Source organism: Saccopteryx leptura, chromosome 3 (genome assembly GCF_036850995.1).
Source record: "Saccopteryx leptura isolate mSacLep1 chromosome 3, mSacLep1_pri_phased_curated, whole genome shotgun sequence".
NCBI classification, from domain to species: domain Eukaryota; kingdom Metazoa; phylum Chordata; class Mammalia; order Chiroptera; family Emballonuridae; genus Saccopteryx; species Saccopteryx leptura.
Window position 1 is genome coordinate 118,985,014 of NC_089505.1, and position 18,296 is coordinate 119,003,309.

An 18,296-nucleotide genomic window follows, 5' to 3' on the forward strand; every position below is an offset into this window, starting at 1 on the left:
ACAGATTAGGGTGTGTGTGTGTGTGTGTGGGGAGCTGGAATGAAGTGGATAGATTTCAGAGATATTGGGGAGTTTAAATGGACAGGAATGGGTACTCAGCAAATATTTGTTGACTTCCTTGACTGTTCTCCCTAAAGTAGGATCTTTGGTTACTCTTCTGTTAACTTCCTTCATAGCATTTTTCACAGCCTGCAATTATCTTATTTACATATTTGCCTGTTGTATGTTTCCATCAAGCAGATTGTAAATCAAAGGACTATAACCTTGGCCAGGCTTATTCAGATAGTGCTGGGCACTTAGCAGGTGCTCTCAATATCTCAATAAATCTTTTTTTTTTTTTACTTTTCCAAAGCTGGAAATGGGGAGGCAGTCAGACAGACTCCCGCATGCGCCCGACCAGGATCCACCCGGCACGCCCACCAGGGGGCGATGCTCTGCCCATCCAGGGCGTCGCTCTGTCGTGACCAGAGCCACTCTAGCGCCTGGGGCAGAAGCCAAGGAGCCATCCCCAGCGCCCGGGCCATCTTTTTGCTCCAATGGAGCCTCGGCTGCGGGAGAGGAAGAAAGAGACAGAGAGGAAGGAGGGGGTGGTGGAGAAGCAGATGGGCGCTTCTCCTGTGTGCCCTGGCCGGGAATCGAACCCGGGACTCCTGCACGCCAGGCCCGACACTCTACCACTGAGCCAACTGGCCAGGGCCTCAATAAATCTTTGAGAACTGAATAGCTTAATAACTGATTGGATCAACACCCCCCCCCCATTAAATTTAATTTCTAAATAAAATTTTAAAAATGTTTAAAAAATAATTGATTGGCTCACAGAGTGAAAGCAGAAAGGTGAGCAGGACAAGGCCAGGAGACCTCTGATACTCACAAAAACTCCAGAGGGATTAAGACCCAACCTCTGTCTCTGGTTCTGGGAAGGATGGGCATGGACCAGGATTTTAAGGGTCCAAATGATCCCCGGACCACCTGCCTAATTGTCCATTGCTAGGTTTAAGAAAATTCAATTCCCATCCTTCATTTCCTGGCCTTCCGGTTGCTGATTCAGGGCAGTGGGTGTTTTCAGGGAGAGAGAGCCCAGACCTGCCCCTTGAGTGTAGAGGTGAGCAGTGAAAGATGCGGACAGGTGCATGGTAAAATCTTTAAATGCGAGGCGCTGTTTGAAGCCAAAAGTCAGCAGGGCAGCCCCGGGCCCCGCCCCGCCCCTCAACATTGCGCAAGCCAGTCCAGGCTCGACAGGGTGCAATTCTTACCAAGCAGTAAAGGGGGCAGCACTTGTTGGACGTGCGGGCTCTGGCTAGGGACACACGCACTTAAATGGGAATGTTAGTGATGCGCCTGGTGAAAGCGAGCGCCGCCTGACTCTCCCCTCGCGGCTGGAACGCTGGTCCACCTAGTTGCTAGGGAGACTCCCCAGATGCCCAGAACCCACTCAGACTTCAGCATAAATCCCGAAGAACTGGGAAAGAAGTGGGTCCCCCGTTACCAGGGGGGGTGGATAGGGACGGAGAAACGGATAACCATTACATCCTGGTGGGATCCGCATGGTAACTAGCAGTACGGCTGCGTCTTTAAGGCATGAGGAGGAGGTTGGGCCTGGAGGAGGGTTGGATGGGAGGAGGAGCTTCCTAGTGATGTAAGGCCTGGGAAGGTGTGGCTCCGCGGTGAGTCGCCGCCAGGAAGAGGGCGGGCTCTCAATGACGAGACGCAGTGGAGGGGCCGGCGTTCATTGATAAAAACGCCACGCTTCCTCGGGCGCGAGCCCAGAGTAGCAAACCCAGGCAGCGCTGCGCGCGGCCCTGGCCGGGTGGAACCGAGAACGAGCCCGGCCCGCGCCTGCGACTCACCTGCCGCATGGAGCCCGCTGCCGCCATCCTGTCCCCGCGCCTCTTTCAACGTGCGGCCGCTCCGCCCGCGCCCCCCGCCGGACCTGGGCCGCCTCCGAGTGCCGTGCCGGGACTTGAACTCGAGACGCTGACCGGGCCGCCAGCGCCAGACCCCGGGCGCCTCATCACGGACCCAGGCAGCGGCCGCACCTACTTCAAAGGCCGCCTGTTGGGCAAGGTGAGCTGGGGGTAGTGTTAGCCAGGGTGGAGGGTGCCCTGGCCAACCTCTACCCGCGTCGGGCGCTTGGGACCTCTGCGGGCCAGATCCAGCCTTTCTTGGAGCACCATCCCTGATGCTTCCTCCCCGCAGGGGGGCTTCGCGCGTTGCTATGAGGCCACGGACACTGAGACCGGCAACGCCTACGCGGTCAAAGTCATCTCGCAGAGCCGCATCACCAAGCCGCATCAGCGCGAGAAGGTGGGCCTGGGCCCTGGCCCAGCGGACTAGAGGGGGTGGGGACGGTGGCGTGGGAGCCCTTAAAGGATGACAACCCTGCGCCCCTACTGCAGATTCTAAATGAGATTGAGCTACACCGCGGCCTGCAGCACCGCCACATCGTGCGTTTCTTGCACCACTTTGAGGATGCTGATAACATATACATTTTCTTAGAGCTCTGCAGCCGGAAGGTGAGGGATGGTGATGCAGGGTGAGGGGTAAAGGGGCCTTAAGGTCCAAAGCTGGAGATCCTGCCTCTTCCTCATCGAGCACAGATGGAGGGAGAGTCAGGAAGGGTAGACCAGGATCTGAACCAGTGGCTTTCTGTAGTCTCTGGCCCACATCTGGAAGGCCCGTCACACCCTGTTGGAACCAGAGGTCCGCTACTACCTGCGGCAGATCCTTTCGGGACTCAAGTACTTGCATCAGCGGGGCATCTTGCACCGAGACCTCAAGCTGGGTGAGACTGCTGGGCCAGCAGCATGGGGGTGGGGGTGGGGAGGCAGAGAGAAAGAAGTCTGACACACCTCTCTGCCCCCCGTCCAGGAAATTTTTTTATCACTGAGAACATGGAACTGAAGATGGGGGATTTTGGGCTGGCAACCCGGTTGGAGCCCCCAGAGCATAGGAAGAAGTGAGTGTTTGGGGCTGGGGCGGCCAGAGTCTGTATGTGTCACAGATGATGTGCATGACAGAGTCTGTGGGAAGCACCACGACTGCCTGATATGTGTGTGTGTGTGTGTGTGATAGACAGGGAGAGAAGCTGGGCTGTGAATGTGTGAAGGTGTAAGCAGCAGCCTGGGTTACTGGGACTGGTGGAAAGGCTGAGGGTCCTCTGGGTGTCCGCGGCCTTGAGACAGGTGGGAGTATAAGGATTCTTGAAGGTGATCTTGTGTGTGGAAGGGGGAAGATGGCATAAGCATTTTGTGTATGAGACAGACTGAAAGTGTGGGAATGGCAGGACATAAAACCCTGTGTGTGTTAGAAGACCTGCTGTGGCCATGACTGGGTGTGAGGGACACAGATAGTATGTGTGGCAGATGAGTGTTTATGGGGGATGTGACAGCTGGTGTTGGTGAGTGGATGTGACACAGACCGTAGGAGGTGGCAGCCTGTATGGGTGTCTGACAGACAGGAGTGGGGGAAGGGGGAAGGGCTCAGTGATGGACCCTCTGTTGACCCTGGAGGTGGGGGCTGGGTCAGGCCCTCCTCCTGTCCTACAGAGCAGATGAGCAGCTGGGCCAGGCGGGTAGGCGTGGGCTCAGCTGCCATCCCTAGCATCCATTGTCCTAAGACAAGCAGAAGTTCTCTGGCCTTTGGTGACAGGCAGCTGCTTTGTCTGAACTCACAGTGGGGGCAGGGATGAGGTAGGGGAAAGCTGAGCTGGCTCTGAACTTTTCCCTCTCGTCCCTACCCCTTTTCAGGACCATCTGTGGCACCCCTAACTATGTGGCTCCAGAAGTGCTCCAGAGACAAGGCCATGGCCCAGAGGCAGATGTGTGGTCCCTGGGCTGTGTCATGTGAGTCCCAGGGTCATCTGTGCACAGATGGGTGCATGGGTGGGGCACACCTTCCCCTTTACTCCTGACCTCTTATCTCTGGCCCCAGGTACACGCTGCTGTGTGGGAGCCCCCCCTTTGAGACAGTCGATCTGAAGGAGACATACCGCTGCATCAAACAGGTCCACTACACGCTGCCCGCCAGCCTCTCACTGCCGGCCCGTCAGCTCCTGGCTGCCATCCTCCGAGCCTCACCCCAGGACCGCCCCTCGATTGACCAGATCCTGCGCCATGACTTCTTTACCAAGGTCTGAAGACACCTGAGTCCAGTTTGTACATACCCAGGGGATTAAATGGGGGGCAGGTGACAGGACCCGTGGGGGCCTCTCTTTTCTGCTCACATGGCTCTATTCTTCAGGGCTACACCCCCGACCGGCTCCCTGTCAACAGCTGCGTGACAGTCCCAGACCTGATACCCCTTAACCCAGCTAGGATGCTGTTTGTCAAAGTTACCAAGAGCCTCTTTGGCAGGAAGAAGAATAAGAGTGAGTCTGGAATGCCAGTGGTTTCAAGGGTACAGAGCGACAGGGGGCTTGTTATATCGTACACATACATTGTGGTGGTGTGAGTGTGAGTGCCAGTGAGTCCCTGGGGACAGTGTGTGTTATATAGGCACTCGGATGTGCCAATCTGTGTTATCCCTGTGGGAAGCAGGATACTGAGAGCTACATTTGCCCCATCCAGGTAAGAACCATCCTGAAGAGCGGGACGAGGTTTCCTGTTTGGTGAGTGGCCTCACTCGGACATCCATTGGCCGTCAGGATCCCAGTCCTGAGGTGAGGTGCTCACATGGGCAGTGTTTCCCTGACTCACCCCCACCCTAGCAGCTATGGGAAGCTTGGGATAAAAGAGGCTGGTGAAGCATCTAGCCTTGTGGTGGCCTAATTGGCTGTCTCATTAGGCAGGTGGGGCTGACCTGGGGTGCCCTGGGTGCAGGACAGGGCTGGCCCATGGACTCTGAAAGATTTGGATTTCGGGGCCTATCTCACTCCCTCCCCCTACCCAACCCTCCAGGCTCCAGCAGCTTCCGGTCCTGCCCCCCTCAGCCTGGTAGAGACAGCACCTGAAGACAGCTCACCCCGTGGGACACTGGCGAGTAGTGGAGATGGTGAGCAGCCAGGAGTATGAGAGGTGCTAGAGGTTGCTGGGCTGAGAACAGGGACCAGAGGGAAGGAGGAGGCAGAAGGACAAGCCTGGGTCCTAGGTGACGAATGCCTAATTCTGAGTACCCCATTCCCTTTAGGGTTTGAAGAAGGTCTGACTGTGGCCACAGTGGTGGAGTCTGCCCTCTGTGCTCTGAGAAACTGCCTGGCCTTCATGCCCCCAGGTAAGGTTCAGGTCTGGTACATGAGAATGATGGTGGGAGTTCTTTGGCTGGGAGGCCAGGAACAGGTCCTTACTCCTTCCTCTCCCATGACAGCGGAACAGAACCCAGCTCCCCTGGCGCAGCCAGAGCCTCTGGTGTGGGTCAGCAAGTGGGTTGACTACTCAAACAAGTTTGGCTTTGGGTATCAGCTGTCCAGCCGCCGAGTGGCTGTGCTCTTCAACAACGGCACACACATGGCCCTGTCAGCCAACAGAAAGTAAGTGCTATTATGGGTGTGTGCCTTGTATCCAGGCCATTGTACCCAGCTGGGCCATACCTTGGTGTGCTCCTGGGCTCAGGGTCCTGGGGTCTCTCAGGAGAGGGGCATCAGTGCAGGGCTCCCTCTGACCTCTGTCTCCTCCCTGCAGGACTGTGCACTACAACCCCACCAGCATAAAGCACTTCTCTTTCTCTGTGGGTGCGGTGCCTCGGGCCCTGCAGCCTCAGCTGAGTGTCTTGCGGTATTTCACCTCCTACATGGAGCAGCGCCTCATGAAGGTGTGTGGACTGCGGTTGGGCACATTTGAGGACTAACACATCCTGGTCCCTTCCTATTCCCCTTTGTGGAGAGGCTCACAGATGAAGGCTGAACCTCTAAGGGAGACATCAGTGGGAAGGGGCTTGACTCATGTCAGAAAAGTGACCTGCCCCTCCCCCCCAGGGTGGAGATCTGCCCAGTGTGGAAGAAGTGGAGGTGCCTGTCCCCCCACTCCTACTTCAGTGGGTTAAGACTGATCAGGCCCTACTCATGCTGTTTAGTGATGGTACTGTCCAGGTAAGAGCTCCTCTCGGAGTTTGGGGAAGTTCTGGGGTACCTGGGGTGGTAGGAAGGAAGCTGGAGCTGGGTCTAGGCCCTGATCAATGCCATCCTTCTGTGCACAGGTAAACTTCTATGGAGACCACACCAAGCTGATCCTCAGTGGCTGGGAGCCCCTCCTTGTGACTTTTGTGGCCCGCAATCGGAGCGCTAGCACTTACCTTGCTTCCCACCTTCGGCAGCTGGGCTGCTCCCCCGACCTGCGGCAGCGGCTCCGCTATACTCTGCGCCTGCTTCGGGACCGCTGCTCCGCCTAGGCCCCACCTGCAGAGCAGGCTGTGACCCAAGCCCTCAGGCCTACGGCCTGTGCCTGTAAGGCTTTAGCCCTCGCCTCTGGCCCTCCCTATCCCTTTGGTGCCTCACTGGGGGCTCTGGGCCTAATCCCCCAGGGAATCAGGGACCAGCTTTACTGGGGTTGGAGGCTTCCTGTACTAGCTGCCTCCTATCCCTTCTCCAAGAAAAGCCTGAGCCTTAGCCCCCAGCTAGGGGGTGTTATTTATGGACCACTTTTATTTATTAACAGACATTTATTTATTGGGATGTGCGCCCTAGGGAGGGCCTCGTCCTGGAATAATAAACCATTTTGTAGAACTTGGATGCCTCCTTACTCGTAGTACAGCCCGTGGACTATGGCCACTGCAAAAAGCGAGGCATTGGTGAAGGTGGCAGAGGCCAGACCATCATTGGCCACATCCCAGAGTGTGCGGCTGACCACGTGCACACCCTGGCCGGCATTTGGCCCCAGCACCACACTGCACACCAGCTTGTAGCGTGGCGGGCTGAGCTCTCGCAGGCGCATGTGTACCAGTTCGCACACAGTGCGCGCCAGCGGCCCCGCTTTGGTGCCAGAGTAGCATGTGTCCTGCAGTCCAGCAGCCAGTGCCTCCTCCAGGGCACGTTGTGCTCGCGTGGCCTCCCAGCGCTCCCCGGGTGCCGGCTCAGTGCGATATGAGGGCGCCATCCGCCGAGGAGGTGCCAGGGGCAATCCAGAGAAGCTGACCCGAGAGCCTAATGGAGGCACTGGGCCCAAGGATGGACGTCGGCCCCCAGGACCCATACCTGGTCCAATCAGCGAATTGCGACGGGAAAAGGACAGGGCCAGGCCCAGCATGGAGCCACGGCGGGAGGCTGGGCCCAGACCTGCTGGCCGGTCCTCATCAATGCTGGTCAAGTGGCCTGGAGGCCGCAACGGTGATAGTTTCAACCCAGAGTCTTTGGCAGTTTCCTCCTCCTGGCGTCCCGGGGGCACAGGCCTGCCAGCCATGGGTCTGCTGGCTGGAAGACCCACACTTGGATTGGGTGGCCTTCAATGGCCCTTTGAGTACCACCCAGTTTCTTGATCGGGATTTTACCTTCTTACCTGTGTTTTTGAGACAGGAATTAAAATAGTCCGGGGCTGAATGGATTCCTTGGTTCTTGGAAGGTTAAGGGCTGTTAGGGACATAAGCAAGGCAAGAGATGCTGCTTAAGACTATCATCTTGGGTTAGTTTCTGGCCCCTGAGCTCCACTTTCCCTTGGGCACTATGGAGGTCAGCTAAGTGAGCTCCTTTTCTCCCCTCAGCCTGACGGCCAGCAGGAGAAAGGAACAGTATCTTCCCTTTGCCTCAGCCCAGACAGTGGTGCCTCCAACCCCTAGCCAGAAGGAGGGACATTCAGACCCAGCTCCGACCCCTAGAGGTCCTTCTAGCCCTGTGGGTATTGAATCGAGTCATCTTCCACCCCAACCTGCTCCTAGAATGGTGGGCACAAAGATCTCCCCACAACTGGTTGAGGCTGGGGACAGGTTACACAGGAACTCCTTCCACTCTGCCTTTGGCCTCTGGCCCTACCTCCAGAACCATCTGGTATAGCTGCTCTCTTCTCTCGAAACTCCCGCAGGCACCCTGAGTCACCTGCAGCCTTTGGCCTCCAGCTCTCAGCCTGGCTGGCCTGACCTGCCGATGGGAAAATAAGGGCCCTTTGCCCGTGTTGTGGAGTTGCCACGGGTTGCTGGGCAAAAGCCCCTCCCTTCCTTGCTCCCTTCCTCCATCTGGGCTTTGGCTTAACCTGGGAATGTTACTACTGTGAGCACGCGCTGAGTGCAGGGTGCCTGAGTTGTCAGGGAAGAAGGGACAGCAGGGGCTTAGAGCCCAGCAATGTTCTACCATGACAAGAGCTGAAGGAGCAGATGTAGAGAGGGGCTCTGGTCAGAAAGGTGTCCCTACCCCAGGGCTCTTAAGCCACCGTCCACTTCTCCCCTTGAGAAGAATGGCTCTTCACTCTTCACCTGTAAGTCTCAGAGGGATATGGGAAGACCTTGAGTGGTAGAGGTGGCTGCTCAGAAGTCAGGATCTGGGCACACAGGAAGGGGCACATCATGACAGTAGTCTTCCCTTCTAAACAAGGACAAACATTTCCGCTCCCTGAGCAGAGCTAGGGTGGGGCTTGGCTGACTTCCTCGAGTCCAGGCTGCCTCAGCACAGTGGAGGGAAGGCAAGGGGGTGGGCTCACACTCGAGGCATCCAGTCTCTGCTGACCAAGCACTCAGGCTTGTCCCCAGCTTGCCACACCTCTGTATTGCATTTCAGGGATGCCAGAGGCCATGACTCCTTTGTCAGAATTGACACCTCCTCATCTGACCCCCTCTAGAGACAAGACTGCCCCCTCATAAGTAAGCCCTGTCTGGGCCCCGCAGGGTACGGGCCCCTTGCCTGAGCGGTAGAGTTGCCATGGGTTGCTGGGAAAGCACTGCCTTCCTGGTTCCTTCCCTTGTTGAGGGGGTTTCCCCAGAGCTGGCTAACCAGATCTGAACCTTGTGTGCTTGTGGGTTGGGGGGTAGGAGGGGCAAGGAGTCTCTGAAACCAGGACAGGCAAGGGCCAAGGAGCTAAGACCCTCCAACTCTGCTCAGGGCTCCTCTGAGGTCTGAAGTTTTCCCTAAGCCTGTGGGAGATGGGCGGGGCCTTCTCAGGCCAGACTCCAGTTTCCTTGGAAACCCACAGGCTTCCCACCCTAGCAGCTGCCTGGGCAGGCTCCCAGCTGAGGCCTCATTTGCAGCTAGCCTCTCCTTCCAGGTCTAGTCAGCTCCACCTCGGCCTCTCTTGGTCCCCTGCCTGAGTCCCCATCACCAAGCCAAACCTCCGGCTTCCTTTACCTCTGATGCTTTCTTCAGGAACCTGGGCCTCTCCTGCCCCATCCCTAAACAGCTTCTCAGCAAACAGGCCTCCCAAGCTCCTGCCCCTCCCTCTCAGGCCTTTCTAGTCTCCTTACCAGCAGTTAGGCCTGGCCAGGCCTCCCGCTCCTTCCCACCTACTGCCTCCCACATACCAACCAACAACAAGCTTACTGGCTGTTCCACCCACTTACTCCCTTGCCCCACCCCATCCATGGAGACCCCCGGACTGGTTGTGCATGGGGAAGCTGAGCCCTTTTCCACAGCACTCCGAAGCCTCGTCAACAACCGCCTATACAGGTGAGGGGGTTGGCCCTGTCCGTGGGTTTTTGATGGCTGGCTCTGCTGGGTCCCATGACTGAGAAGGCGCTGGGTACAGAAGAGGTGGGGAACTAGAACTTGACTCTCTTGCCGAACTCGAGGTCCATGACATCTTGAGAGCCAGAGATGGAGGGCAATGGGACCTGCAGCCCAGAGTGACTGTGCGACCTCAGGCAAAGGTCTTCCTTTTTTGGATCTTGGGCTCCTGGCAGAGAAGAGCCCTCAGCCCCCTGAGAGAAGGGATGTAACTTGAGTCCCTGGGGAGGCAGAGGAGCAGATGACCCTGTTCTGGGAACTGGGGATTCACAAGGGAAGCAAAACTGGAGGGATTGAGCCAGAGTCTCAGCCAGGAAGTGGTTTAAGGGTGCTGCCTGGGGCTCACTGCCTGCCTAGGATGCCAGTGGTGTCTGAAACCAGGGGTAAAGTATGGGGCAGGGCTGGTCAGGAGAACTAGAGTGCAGCCTTCTGTCCTTACTGGCTCAGAGCTGGGTTCCTCTGCAAGGGCTGGTGACTCCTATAACCCTACTGCTTTGGGGATCAGTCAGGTCTGAGTAGTGGAAACCCCAGTTTGGACCCGGGACTAGGAGGCTCCAGGAACTGAAGCTTCATCTCCTGCCTCCTACTCACTGTGTTGTCAGAGGCCCAGAGGCTGGGGCAGGAAGTGATCATGAAGATGGAAAATGTGGTCTGGCCTCTTGATGGTGCATTTCTGCTGTGTCTGTTGCAGCTAGTGTAGTCTGTACCTCCATCCTCCCACCCGCTCCTGCCAGGAGGAGGGTGAAAAAAGCTGAGTCTGGAGGAGGAGCCAAGAAGAGCTTCCCTTCCCCCAAGACTCTGGGACCAATCTTGCATCAGCCCTGGCACAGCCACCTCCTCTGAGACCTGAGAATTTGGGGTTACCATCCCATTTCATGGGAGAGAAACCTGAGATCCAAAGGTAGAAAGTCACTTGCCTGAGCCCCACTATAGGGTGGGGTGGGAGTAGAACCCAGGTCTCTGTGTCCCAGACCATCTGCTGGAAGGACTAAGCCCACAGATAAGGAAACAAAGGCCCAGAATAGGAAAAGGCAAAGCCTAGAATTTTACCGTATGGCATGCTCTGGTTTCCTCTCCACTGGCTCTGCCCATCTCTCCCACAGTGATGTTCGCTTTGTGGTCGGTCAAGAAAGGCAGGAGGTGTTTGCCCACCGGTGCTTGTTGGCCTGTAGATGCAACTTTTTCCAGCGACTTCTGGACCCGGAGCCAGGCCCTGGGGTGCCTAGCCCCGTGGTGTTAAGCACTGTACCAGCTGAGGCCTTCCTGGCAGTGCTGGAGTTCTTGTATACCAACAGTGTCAAACTGCACCGCCGTTCTGTGAGCCCGCAGGGCAGGGGTCTGGGTGGGAGAGGAAGGGAGGTGGGCTGAGGGGCAGGGGGAACTCCCAACCCAACCACCCACTTTGCAGGTGCTGGAGGTGCTGACAGCAGCTGTGGAATATGGGCTGGAGGAACTGAGAGAGGTGGGTTTATGTGGCAGGCCCCTGTCTCATTTCCCTTGCCTCTTAGGAGCTCAGTTCATACCCTGCCTCACACTCATTCTGTCCTGGAGAGGAACATGCACCAGTACAGAGAGAAGTATGGATATCTCTCTGTGTAAATAGGCATTTATGTGTTCCAGTGTGCAAAAGGATACGGGCATGCCTTTTGTGTGTTGTGGAGGTACATGGAGTGTTAATGTCTGATGCTGTAGATACCAAGATATGTCAGTCAGCCTTGATCCTTGTTCTTCAAAGAAAGACATGAAAGCTCTCCTATGTGGAGGGCTTCGTTGTGGCCTCTTCAGTCTCCAACTTGACCTCCTTTAATCAAGTGGGATAAAAAGTGTGATAGATAAGAGTAGATGATGCTGAGACTGAAGGGGGTCTCTCTCTAGTCCTCACCACCAAGGAGAGGAAATATTTGTGTTGGGTTAGGTGGAACAGTGTAGGAGTTTGTTCGGGGGGGGGGGGGGGTTGGAAAGATGGCGTTCTAGTCACATAGGCACAAAAAGAGCTTGTGAAATATTTAGTCATGGCTAGGCTGAGTGAGAGGAGGCATGGAAGGGATGAAATGGAGAGGGTGCTAGGAGCTGGTTCATTCAGGACCTTCAAAAATTTGGACTTCGGCCTGACCAGGCGGTGGTGCAGTGGATGGAGCATGGGACTGGGATGCAGAGGACCCAGGTGTGAGACCCCGAGGTTGCCAGCTTGAGCGCGGGCTCATCTGGTTTGAGCAAAGCTCACCAGCTCGGACCCAAGGTCGCTGGCTCAAGCAAGGGGTTACTCGGTCTGCTGTAGCCCCATGGTCAAAGCACATATGAGAAAGCAATCAAAGGACAACTAAGGCAGGGATCCCCAAATTTTTTACACAGGGGGCCAGTTCACTGTCCCTCAGACCGTTGGAGGGCCAGACTATAAAAAAACTATGAACAAATCCGTATGCACACTGCACATATCTTTTTTTGTTTTGTTTTGTTTTTTTGTATTTTTCTGAAGCTGGAAACAGGGAGAGACAGTCAGACAGACTCCCGCATGCGCCCAACTGGGATCCACCCGGCACGCCCACCAGGGGCGATGCTTTGCCCACCAGGGGGCGAGGCTCTGCCCCTCCGGGGGTGTCGCTCTGCTGCGACCAGAGCCACTCCAGCGCCTGGGGCAGAGGCCAAGGAGCCATCCCCAGCGCCCGGGCCATCCTTGCTCCAATGGAGCCTCACTGCGGGAGGGGAAGAGAGAGACAGAGAGGAAGGAGAGGGGGAGGGGTGGAGAAGCAGATGGGCACTTCTCCTGTGTGCCCTGGCCGGGAATCAAACCCGGGACTTCTGCATGCCAGGCCGACGCTCTACCACTGAGCCAACCGGCCAGGGACATATCTTATTTTAAAGTAAAAAAAAGGGAACAAATACAATATTTAAAATAAAGAACAAGTAAATTTAAATCAACAAACTGACCAGTATTTCAATGGGAACTATGCTCCTCTCACTGACCACCAATGAAAGAGGTGCCCCTTCTGGAAGTGTGGTGGGGGCCGGATAAATGGCCTCAGGGGGCTGCATGCAGCCCATGGGCTGTAGTTTGGTGACCCCTGAACTAAGATGTCACAGTGAAAAACTGATGATTGATGCTTCTCGTCTCTCTCTGTTCCTGTCTGTCCTTGTCTGTCCTTCTATCTGACTCTCTTTTTCTCTGTAAAAAAAATAATAATAATTAGACTTCTTAGGGCATTTGAGATCTTGCTCCTTGGCATATATTATCAGTTTGGTTCAAATAAACTCATAAACATTAAGAAAAAGTTTGGTTTTTTTAATTTTTTATTTATTTATTTTTTATAGAGACAGAGAGTGAGTCAGAGAGAGGGATAGACAGGGACAGACAGACAGGAACGGAGAGAGATGAGAAGCATCAATCATTAGTTTTTCATTGCGTGTTGCAACACCTTAGTTCAGGGGTCCCCAAACTTTTTACACAGGGGGCCAGTTCACTGTCCCTCAGGCCGTTGGAGGGCCGGACTATAAAAAAAACTATGAACAAATCCCTATGCACACTGCACATATCTTATTTTAAAGTAAAAAAACAAAACGGGAACAAATACAATATTTAAAATAAAAAACAAGTAAATTTAAATCAAGAAACTGACCAGTATTTCAATGGGAACTATGGGCCTGCTTTTGGCTAATGAGATGGTCAATGTGCTCCTTTCATTGACCACCAATGAAAGAGGTGCCCCTTCCGGAAGTGCAGCGGGGGCTGGATAAATGGCCTCAGGGGGCCGCATGTGGCCCGCGGGCCATAGTTTGGGGACCCCTGCCTTAGTTGTTCATTGATTGCTTTCTCATATGTGCCTTGACCGCGGGCTTTCAGCAGACCGAGTAACCCCTTGCTGGAGCCAGCGACCTTGGGTTCAAGCTGGTGGGCTTTTCCTCAAACCAGATGAGCCCTCACTCAAGCTGGCAATCTCGGGGTCTTGAACCCGGGTCCTCTGCATCCCAGTCCGACGCTTTATCCACTGCGCCACTCCTGGTCAGGCAAGAAAAAGTTTTTTGCACTTCTTTTACCCAGAAGGTGGTGGAGACTCACTAGAGGTTTCTGGTAAGAGGGTGAGGATTTGGAAGCTAGGGGAGATAGGATTGGGAAAGATGGGGAAGATTTATCAGTCCTATAGGAATGGGGGCAGCAGGGGAAGCACAAGGTTAGCCCAGGAGTAAAGTGACCGATTGTCCTCTTTAGGGAGAACAGTCCTTTTGTAAGTTCCATCCTCCCTTGAAAAGTGTCCTCCTTTAACCCTACCCAGTTGGCTCAGTGGTAGAGCGTCGGCCTGGCATGCAGGAGTCCCAGGTTCGATTCCAGGCCAGGGCACACAGGAGAAGGGCCCATCTACTTCTCCACCCCTCCCCCTCTCCTTCCTCTCTGTCTCTCTCTTCCCCCCCGGCAGCCAAAGCTCCATTGGAGCAAAGTTGGCCCGGGCGTCGAGGATGGCTCCATGGCCTCTGCCTCAGGCGCTAGAATGGCTCTGGTTGCAACAGAGCGATGCCCCAGATGGGCAGAGGATCGCCCCCCGGTGGGCAAGCCGGGTGGATCCTGGTCAGGTGCATGCAGGAGTCTGTCTGACTGCCTCCCCGTTTCCAACTTCAGAAAAGTGTCCTCCTTTATTGATATTGAAGACTAATCTGTAAATGTCTGTATTTGATTGATGCAGAGTCAATCCATTGAGTATGATATGACGTATTTGTATTTGACATGATTCATCAAGGATCAGTACAGTGTGGCAAGACGCTATTATGAGAGGGAGACCTTGAGAGAGCGTGTGATATACCGAGCGTGCAAATGGCTTTGTGTACTTCTTACTGAAACACAACATGGCACACATGTGTACTCACGATTATTTCCTTCTCAGTGAATATACAGGTATATTTCTTTTTTTTTTTTTTTAAGATTTTATTTATTCAATTTTCAGAGAGGAGAGAGAGAGAGAGAGAGAGAGAGAGAGAAAGGGGAGGAGCAGGAAGCATCAACTCCCATATGTGCCTTGACCAGGCAAGCCCAGGGTATCGAACAGGCAACCTCAGCGTCCCAGGTGGACGCTTTATCCCACTGCGCCACCACAGGTCAGGCCAGGTATATTTCTCAATCACAGACAGGTAAACACAATTCATGTTTTATTAATTCATTATCTATTTAATAATTTCCAAATATGTATAATTTTATTTACAAGTATTTTCCTGAAATTCGAGTTTTAAAGTGGAAATCCAATCTCAAACCATATCTATTAGTAATGCATTTTGATTAAATAGTTGCATAAAACAGATGTTTTTTATTTTATTCTTATTTATTTTTATTTTTTTCAATTAATTTTTTTTACAGAGACAGAGTCAGAGAGAGGGATAGACAGGGACAGACAGACAGAAACGGAGAGATGAGAAGCATCAATCATTAGTTTTTTGTTGCACGTTGCAACACCTTAGTTGTTCATTGATTGCTTTCTCATATGTGCCTTGACCACGGGCCTTCAGCAGACTGAGACCCCTTGCTCAGGGGTCTCAAACTCAACTCAGCATGTGGGCCGCAGAGCAAGATCACAGCCATTCGGCGGGCCGCACTAGGTCTACAAAAGGCAACTGTTACGCAACACTTTTCTCACTGCAGTTGAAAACAAAAAAAAAAAATCAGTACAACAAGCACAATCGTACATGCAGTTTACTCAGTGTCACAAAACGACCAGAAACTGTAGTTCGCATCACAACTGCTGTTAACTAAGCTAATATCTAGCTAGGATGCTAGAGAAATGAAAAATACAAGTAGGCCCCTAGGCTTACTTAATTTTATCCAAAATATTTTGAACTTCATGGATTAGTCTGCGGGCCGCACAAAATTGTTCGGCAGGCCGCATGCGGTCCATGGGCTGCGAGTTTGAGACCCCTGCCTTTGCTCAAGCCAGTGACCTTGGGTCCAAGCTGGTGAGCTTTTGCTCAAACCAGATGAGCCCTCGCTCAAGCTGGTGACCTCGGGGTCTCAAACCTGGGTCTTCCACATCCCAGTCCGACGCTCTATCCACTGCACCACTGCCTGGTCAGGCAACAGAGGTTTTTTAATTAGAAAATGATAAATAGATCCGAATATCACTTCAAATTAGTGGTTTTGTTTGATATTTAGTTTTACTAAATGAGTTTTTTCTTTTCTTACAATTATTAAAAATTAATAGGCATGTGGCCCTGGCCGGTTGGCTCAGTGGTAGAGCATTGGCCTGGTGTGCAGGAGTCCCGGGTTCGATTCCCGGCCAGGCACACAGGAGAAGCGCCCATCTGCTTCTCCACCCCTCCCCCTCTCCTTCCTCTCTCTCTCTTCCCCTCCAGCAGCCAAGGCTACATTGGAGCAAAGTTGGCCCAGGCACTGAGGATGGCTCCATGGTCTCTGCCTCAAGTGCTACAATGGCTCTGGTTGCAATAGAGCATCGCCCCCTGGTGGGCAGAGCATCGCCCCTGGTGGGCGTGCTGGGTGGATCCTGGTGGGGCGCATGCAGGAGTCTGTCTGACTGTCTCTCCCCGTTTCCAGCTTCAGAAAAATACAAAAAAAAAAAAAAAAAAAATTAATAGGCATGTAAGCACAATTACAATATAAAATATTATAAATGTGTTTATATGCATTAATCATATTATAGTGTATTATTGTTGCAATGAATAAAATGTTTCTTTTATTTCTATATTGTTTTCTTCAACTTATTTTTGTCCTCCTTTTCATTTTAAAAAAGTTGGTCACCTTACCCAAGAGAGCACTGAGAGAAGTGGGACTGGTATGACTCAATGCTTTTCTGTATGTGAGGATGAGTAGGATGTCATGGATGAAATCCAAGTTTCCAGTTCTGAGTGTCTTTAAGTCAGGAGGGGGACAAGTAGAGGAAGATAAGCATCCTGAGTGAAAAAGGAGAGTGAAATTTTTCCATGTTTCTTATCTAGTCTGAGTTGTGGGGTGTGTGCTAGAAGAGAGGCAGCTGGGCTTGGCTTGCCAAAGCTCTGGGCCTGAGGCTGCTAGGAGCCTGGTTGGTAGACTTCTCCAAGCCTGCTCACTGCTTCTGGGGTGGGGTTGGGTTCTGGGGCAAGAATACTTCAGCATAACCCACATTCATTTCTGTCCCCAGCTATGCCTGGAGTTTGTGGTAAAGGTGCTGGATGTAGAGCTAGTTTGTGAGGCGCTACAGGTGGGTGTTGTTGGACCCAGGCAGGTAATCCCCAGTGTGGAGGGCTGGGCTTCATGGCCTCTCATCTCTAACTTGATCTCCCTCATTCTGCTCTCAGATGGCTGTAACCTTTGGCCTGGGACCATTGCAGGAGCGCTGCATAGCCTTCATAGAGACCCACAGCCAGGTACAGCCCCCCCTCCCCACCCCCGTGCTCATACTCCCACTCCCACAGACATTCTGCTCTGCCCTGACCCATTCTCGGACCCACAGGAGGTGCTTCGAACCCGCAGCTTCCTGGAGCTGTCAGCTCCCGCGTTGCTGCCCCTGCTGCGCAGTGACAAGCTCTGCGTGGACGAGGCTGAACTCGTCCGGGCGGCCCGGAGCTGGGCGCGCGTGGGCGCGGTGAGCGAGACGAAGGGGAATGCGGTCTGGGGGCGCTGAAGGATCGGGCCGCAGAAACCTGGCGAGGGGGTGGTGGGCTGTGGGCCAGGTGTTCCCACCTGCCTGGGCTCAGAGTTGGTGTTCCCAGGCAGTGCTGGAGAGGCCTGTGGCCGAGGTAGCGGCACCGGTGGTGCGGGAGCTGAGACTGGCCCTGCTGGCCCCCGCAGAGCTGAGCGCCCTGGAAGAGCAAAATCGGCAGGAGCCACTCATCCCGGTGCGGACGCGAAAAAGCAGACTCAGATCCACTCAGCAACGTGGGGGAAAGGCGCGGGTGGCCCAGGGTCTGCCAGGTGAAGGGGTGACGGGAGCACTGCGGGGCTCCACGGTGACTGGTCTTCTCCTGCAGGTGGAGCAGATCGTGGAAGCGTGGAAATGCCACGCTCTGCGGAGAGGGGATGCGGCCCGGGGATCTTCGTGCCGCCGCCGGAGGGGGACCCTGCCCCGGGAGCATCACAGCTTTCTAGACCTGCCCTTTAAGTGACCCAAGGCTAGGTCTTACCAGGAATTTTGGGCCTGTCCCAAACTGCATTTCCGGACGCGCTCGGCCCTGGGAGCGGGCTTCCGCTCCCGGCATGCTCCGCGAGCCAGGCGTGGGAAGAACCGCGGCCGCGGCGCACAGAGCTCTGTGGGTGGGGCCGGGACTGGGCGGGAGGCGTGGAGGACTGGGCTTCGGCTGGACCTAACCTCCTGGGCAGGCTGGAAATCAAATAATTTATCTCGCACTGTTCCCTCCGTCGCCGGTCCGTGGCCACTCTCGCCTGTCCCGTTTACTGTTATAACCACTTCTTAGCTTTTCAGCTCAGCCTCTTTAATTCCAGAACTGCGTCCTGGAGATCGCTTTCTAAATGCCTCACATAGTCCACCTCAGTCAGTTCAAAATTCAATTTTCTCATCTTTTCCCAGTTCTGACCCCATGGTGAGTGCCCAAGCCAGAAACCTGGATCTCGTCCTGGCCTTATTTCTTTTCCTCACACTTGCTTGGTGGCTCCTACCTTCTAAGCCTGAAAAGTAACAGAATATGCCACACCATATCCTTTGGCATAAGGATTACTTTAAGATGATTGAGAAACAGGAGAAGCTCTGAAACTAAAGTACACAAGTTACCCTTTTGTAAGGAAAATTTATATTTATAA

General features: G+C 54.1%; 3 protein-coding genes across 8 annotated transcripts; 2 read left to right on the top strand and 1 right to left on the bottom strand.

Moving 5' to 3' along the window:
• Positions 1-1,740: 1,740 nt before the first annotated feature.
• PLK3 (polo like kinase 3) lies at positions 1,741-6,510 on the top strand. The gene is made up of 15 exons (XM_066376128.1): positions 1,741-2,064; positions 2,197-2,304; positions 2,397-2,513; positions 2,653-2,782; positions 2,869-2,956; positions 3,747-3,842; positions 3,931-4,129; positions 4,240-4,366; positions 4,566-4,657; positions 4,896-4,989; positions 5,125-5,208; positions 5,302-5,464; positions 5,616-5,745; positions 5,909-6,022; positions 6,130-6,510. Exons 1-15 carry the CDS (start codon positions 1,855-1,857, stop codon positions 6,319-6,321), a joined length of 1,944 nt encoding a protein of 647 aa, XP_066232225.1. The 5' UTR covers positions 1,741-1,854; the 3' UTR covers positions 6,322-6,510.
• Positions 6,511-6,641: 131 nt separating this feature from the next.
• Positions 6,642-7,970, bottom strand: DYNLT4 (dynein light chain Tctex-type 4). Of its 2 annotated transcripts, XM_066376191.1 has the most exons (3): positions 7,895-7,970; positions 7,425-7,495; positions 6,642-7,339 (listed from the first exon to the last, which is right to left on the bottom strand). In XM_066376191.1, the coding sequence occupies exon 3, from the start codon at positions 7,326-7,328 to the stop codon at positions 6,669-6,671; it is 660 nt and encodes a 219-aa protein (XP_066232288.1). In that variant the 5' UTR covers positions 7,329-7,339; positions 7,425-7,495; positions 7,895-7,970; the 3' UTR covers positions 6,642-6,668. The 2 variants fall into 2 exon arrangements, with proteins under 2 accessions (XP_066232288.1, XP_066232289.1); XM_066376192.1 differs by having other exon boundaries at positions 6,642-7,495.
• A 225-nt stretch (positions 7,971-8,195) lies between these two features.
• On the top strand, positions 8,196-17,776 carry BTBD19 (BTB domain containing 19). 5 transcript variants are annotated; one of them, XM_066376169.1, is made up of 9 exons: positions 8,196-8,333; positions 8,633-9,514; positions 10,675-10,888; positions 10,980-11,033; positions 16,681-16,740; positions 16,838-16,906; positions 16,993-17,124; positions 17,252-17,377; positions 17,510-17,776. In XM_066376169.1, exons 2-9 carry the CDS (start codon positions 9,429-9,431, stop codon positions 17,642-17,644), a joined length of 876 nt encoding a protein of 291 aa, XP_066232266.1. In that variant the 5' UTR covers positions 8,196-8,333; positions 8,633-9,428; the 3' UTR covers positions 17,645-17,776. The 5 variants fall into 5 exon arrangements, with proteins under 5 accessions (XP_066232266.1, XP_066232264.1, XP_066232268.1 ...); XM_066376167.1 differs by having other exon boundaries at positions 16,681-17,124; XM_066376171.1 differs by lacking the exon at positions 17,252-17,377 and having other exon boundaries at positions 16,838-17,124; positions 17,510-17,763.
• The last annotated feature ends 520 nt before the right edge of the window (positions 17,777-18,296 follow it).

Bases quoted from the DNA above. Each gene is read 5' to 3' on its own strand.
- PLK3 (XM_066376128.1), top strand. From the start codon at position 1,855: ATGGAGCCCGCTGCCGCCATCCTGTCCCCGCGCCTCTTTCAACGTGCG. The intron at 2,305-2,396 runs GTGGGCCTGGGC...CCCCTACTGCAG, and splicing joins AGCCGCATCAGCGCGAGAAG to ATTCTAAATGAGATTGAGCT. The intron at 4,367-4,565 runs GTGAGTCTGGAA...TGCCCCATCCAG, and splicing joins TGGCAGGAAGAAGAATAAGA to GTAAGAACCATCCTGAAGAG.
- DYNLT4 (XM_066376191.1), bottom strand. From the start codon at position 7,328: ATGGCTGGCAGGCCTGTGCCCCCGGGACGCCAGGAGGAGGAAACTGCC.
- BTBD19 (XM_066376166.1), top strand. From the start codon at position 9,429: ATGGAGACCCCCGGACTGGTTGTGCATGGGGAAGCTGAGCCCTTTTCC. The intron at 9,515-10,674 runs GTGAGGGGGTTG...TCTCTCCCACAG, and splicing joins GTCAACAACCGCCTATACAG to TGATGTTCGCTTTGTGGTCG. The intron at 10,889-10,979 runs GTGAGCCCGCAG...CCCACTTTGCAG, and splicing joins TCAAACTGCACCGCCGTTCT to GTGCTGGAGGTGCTGACAGC.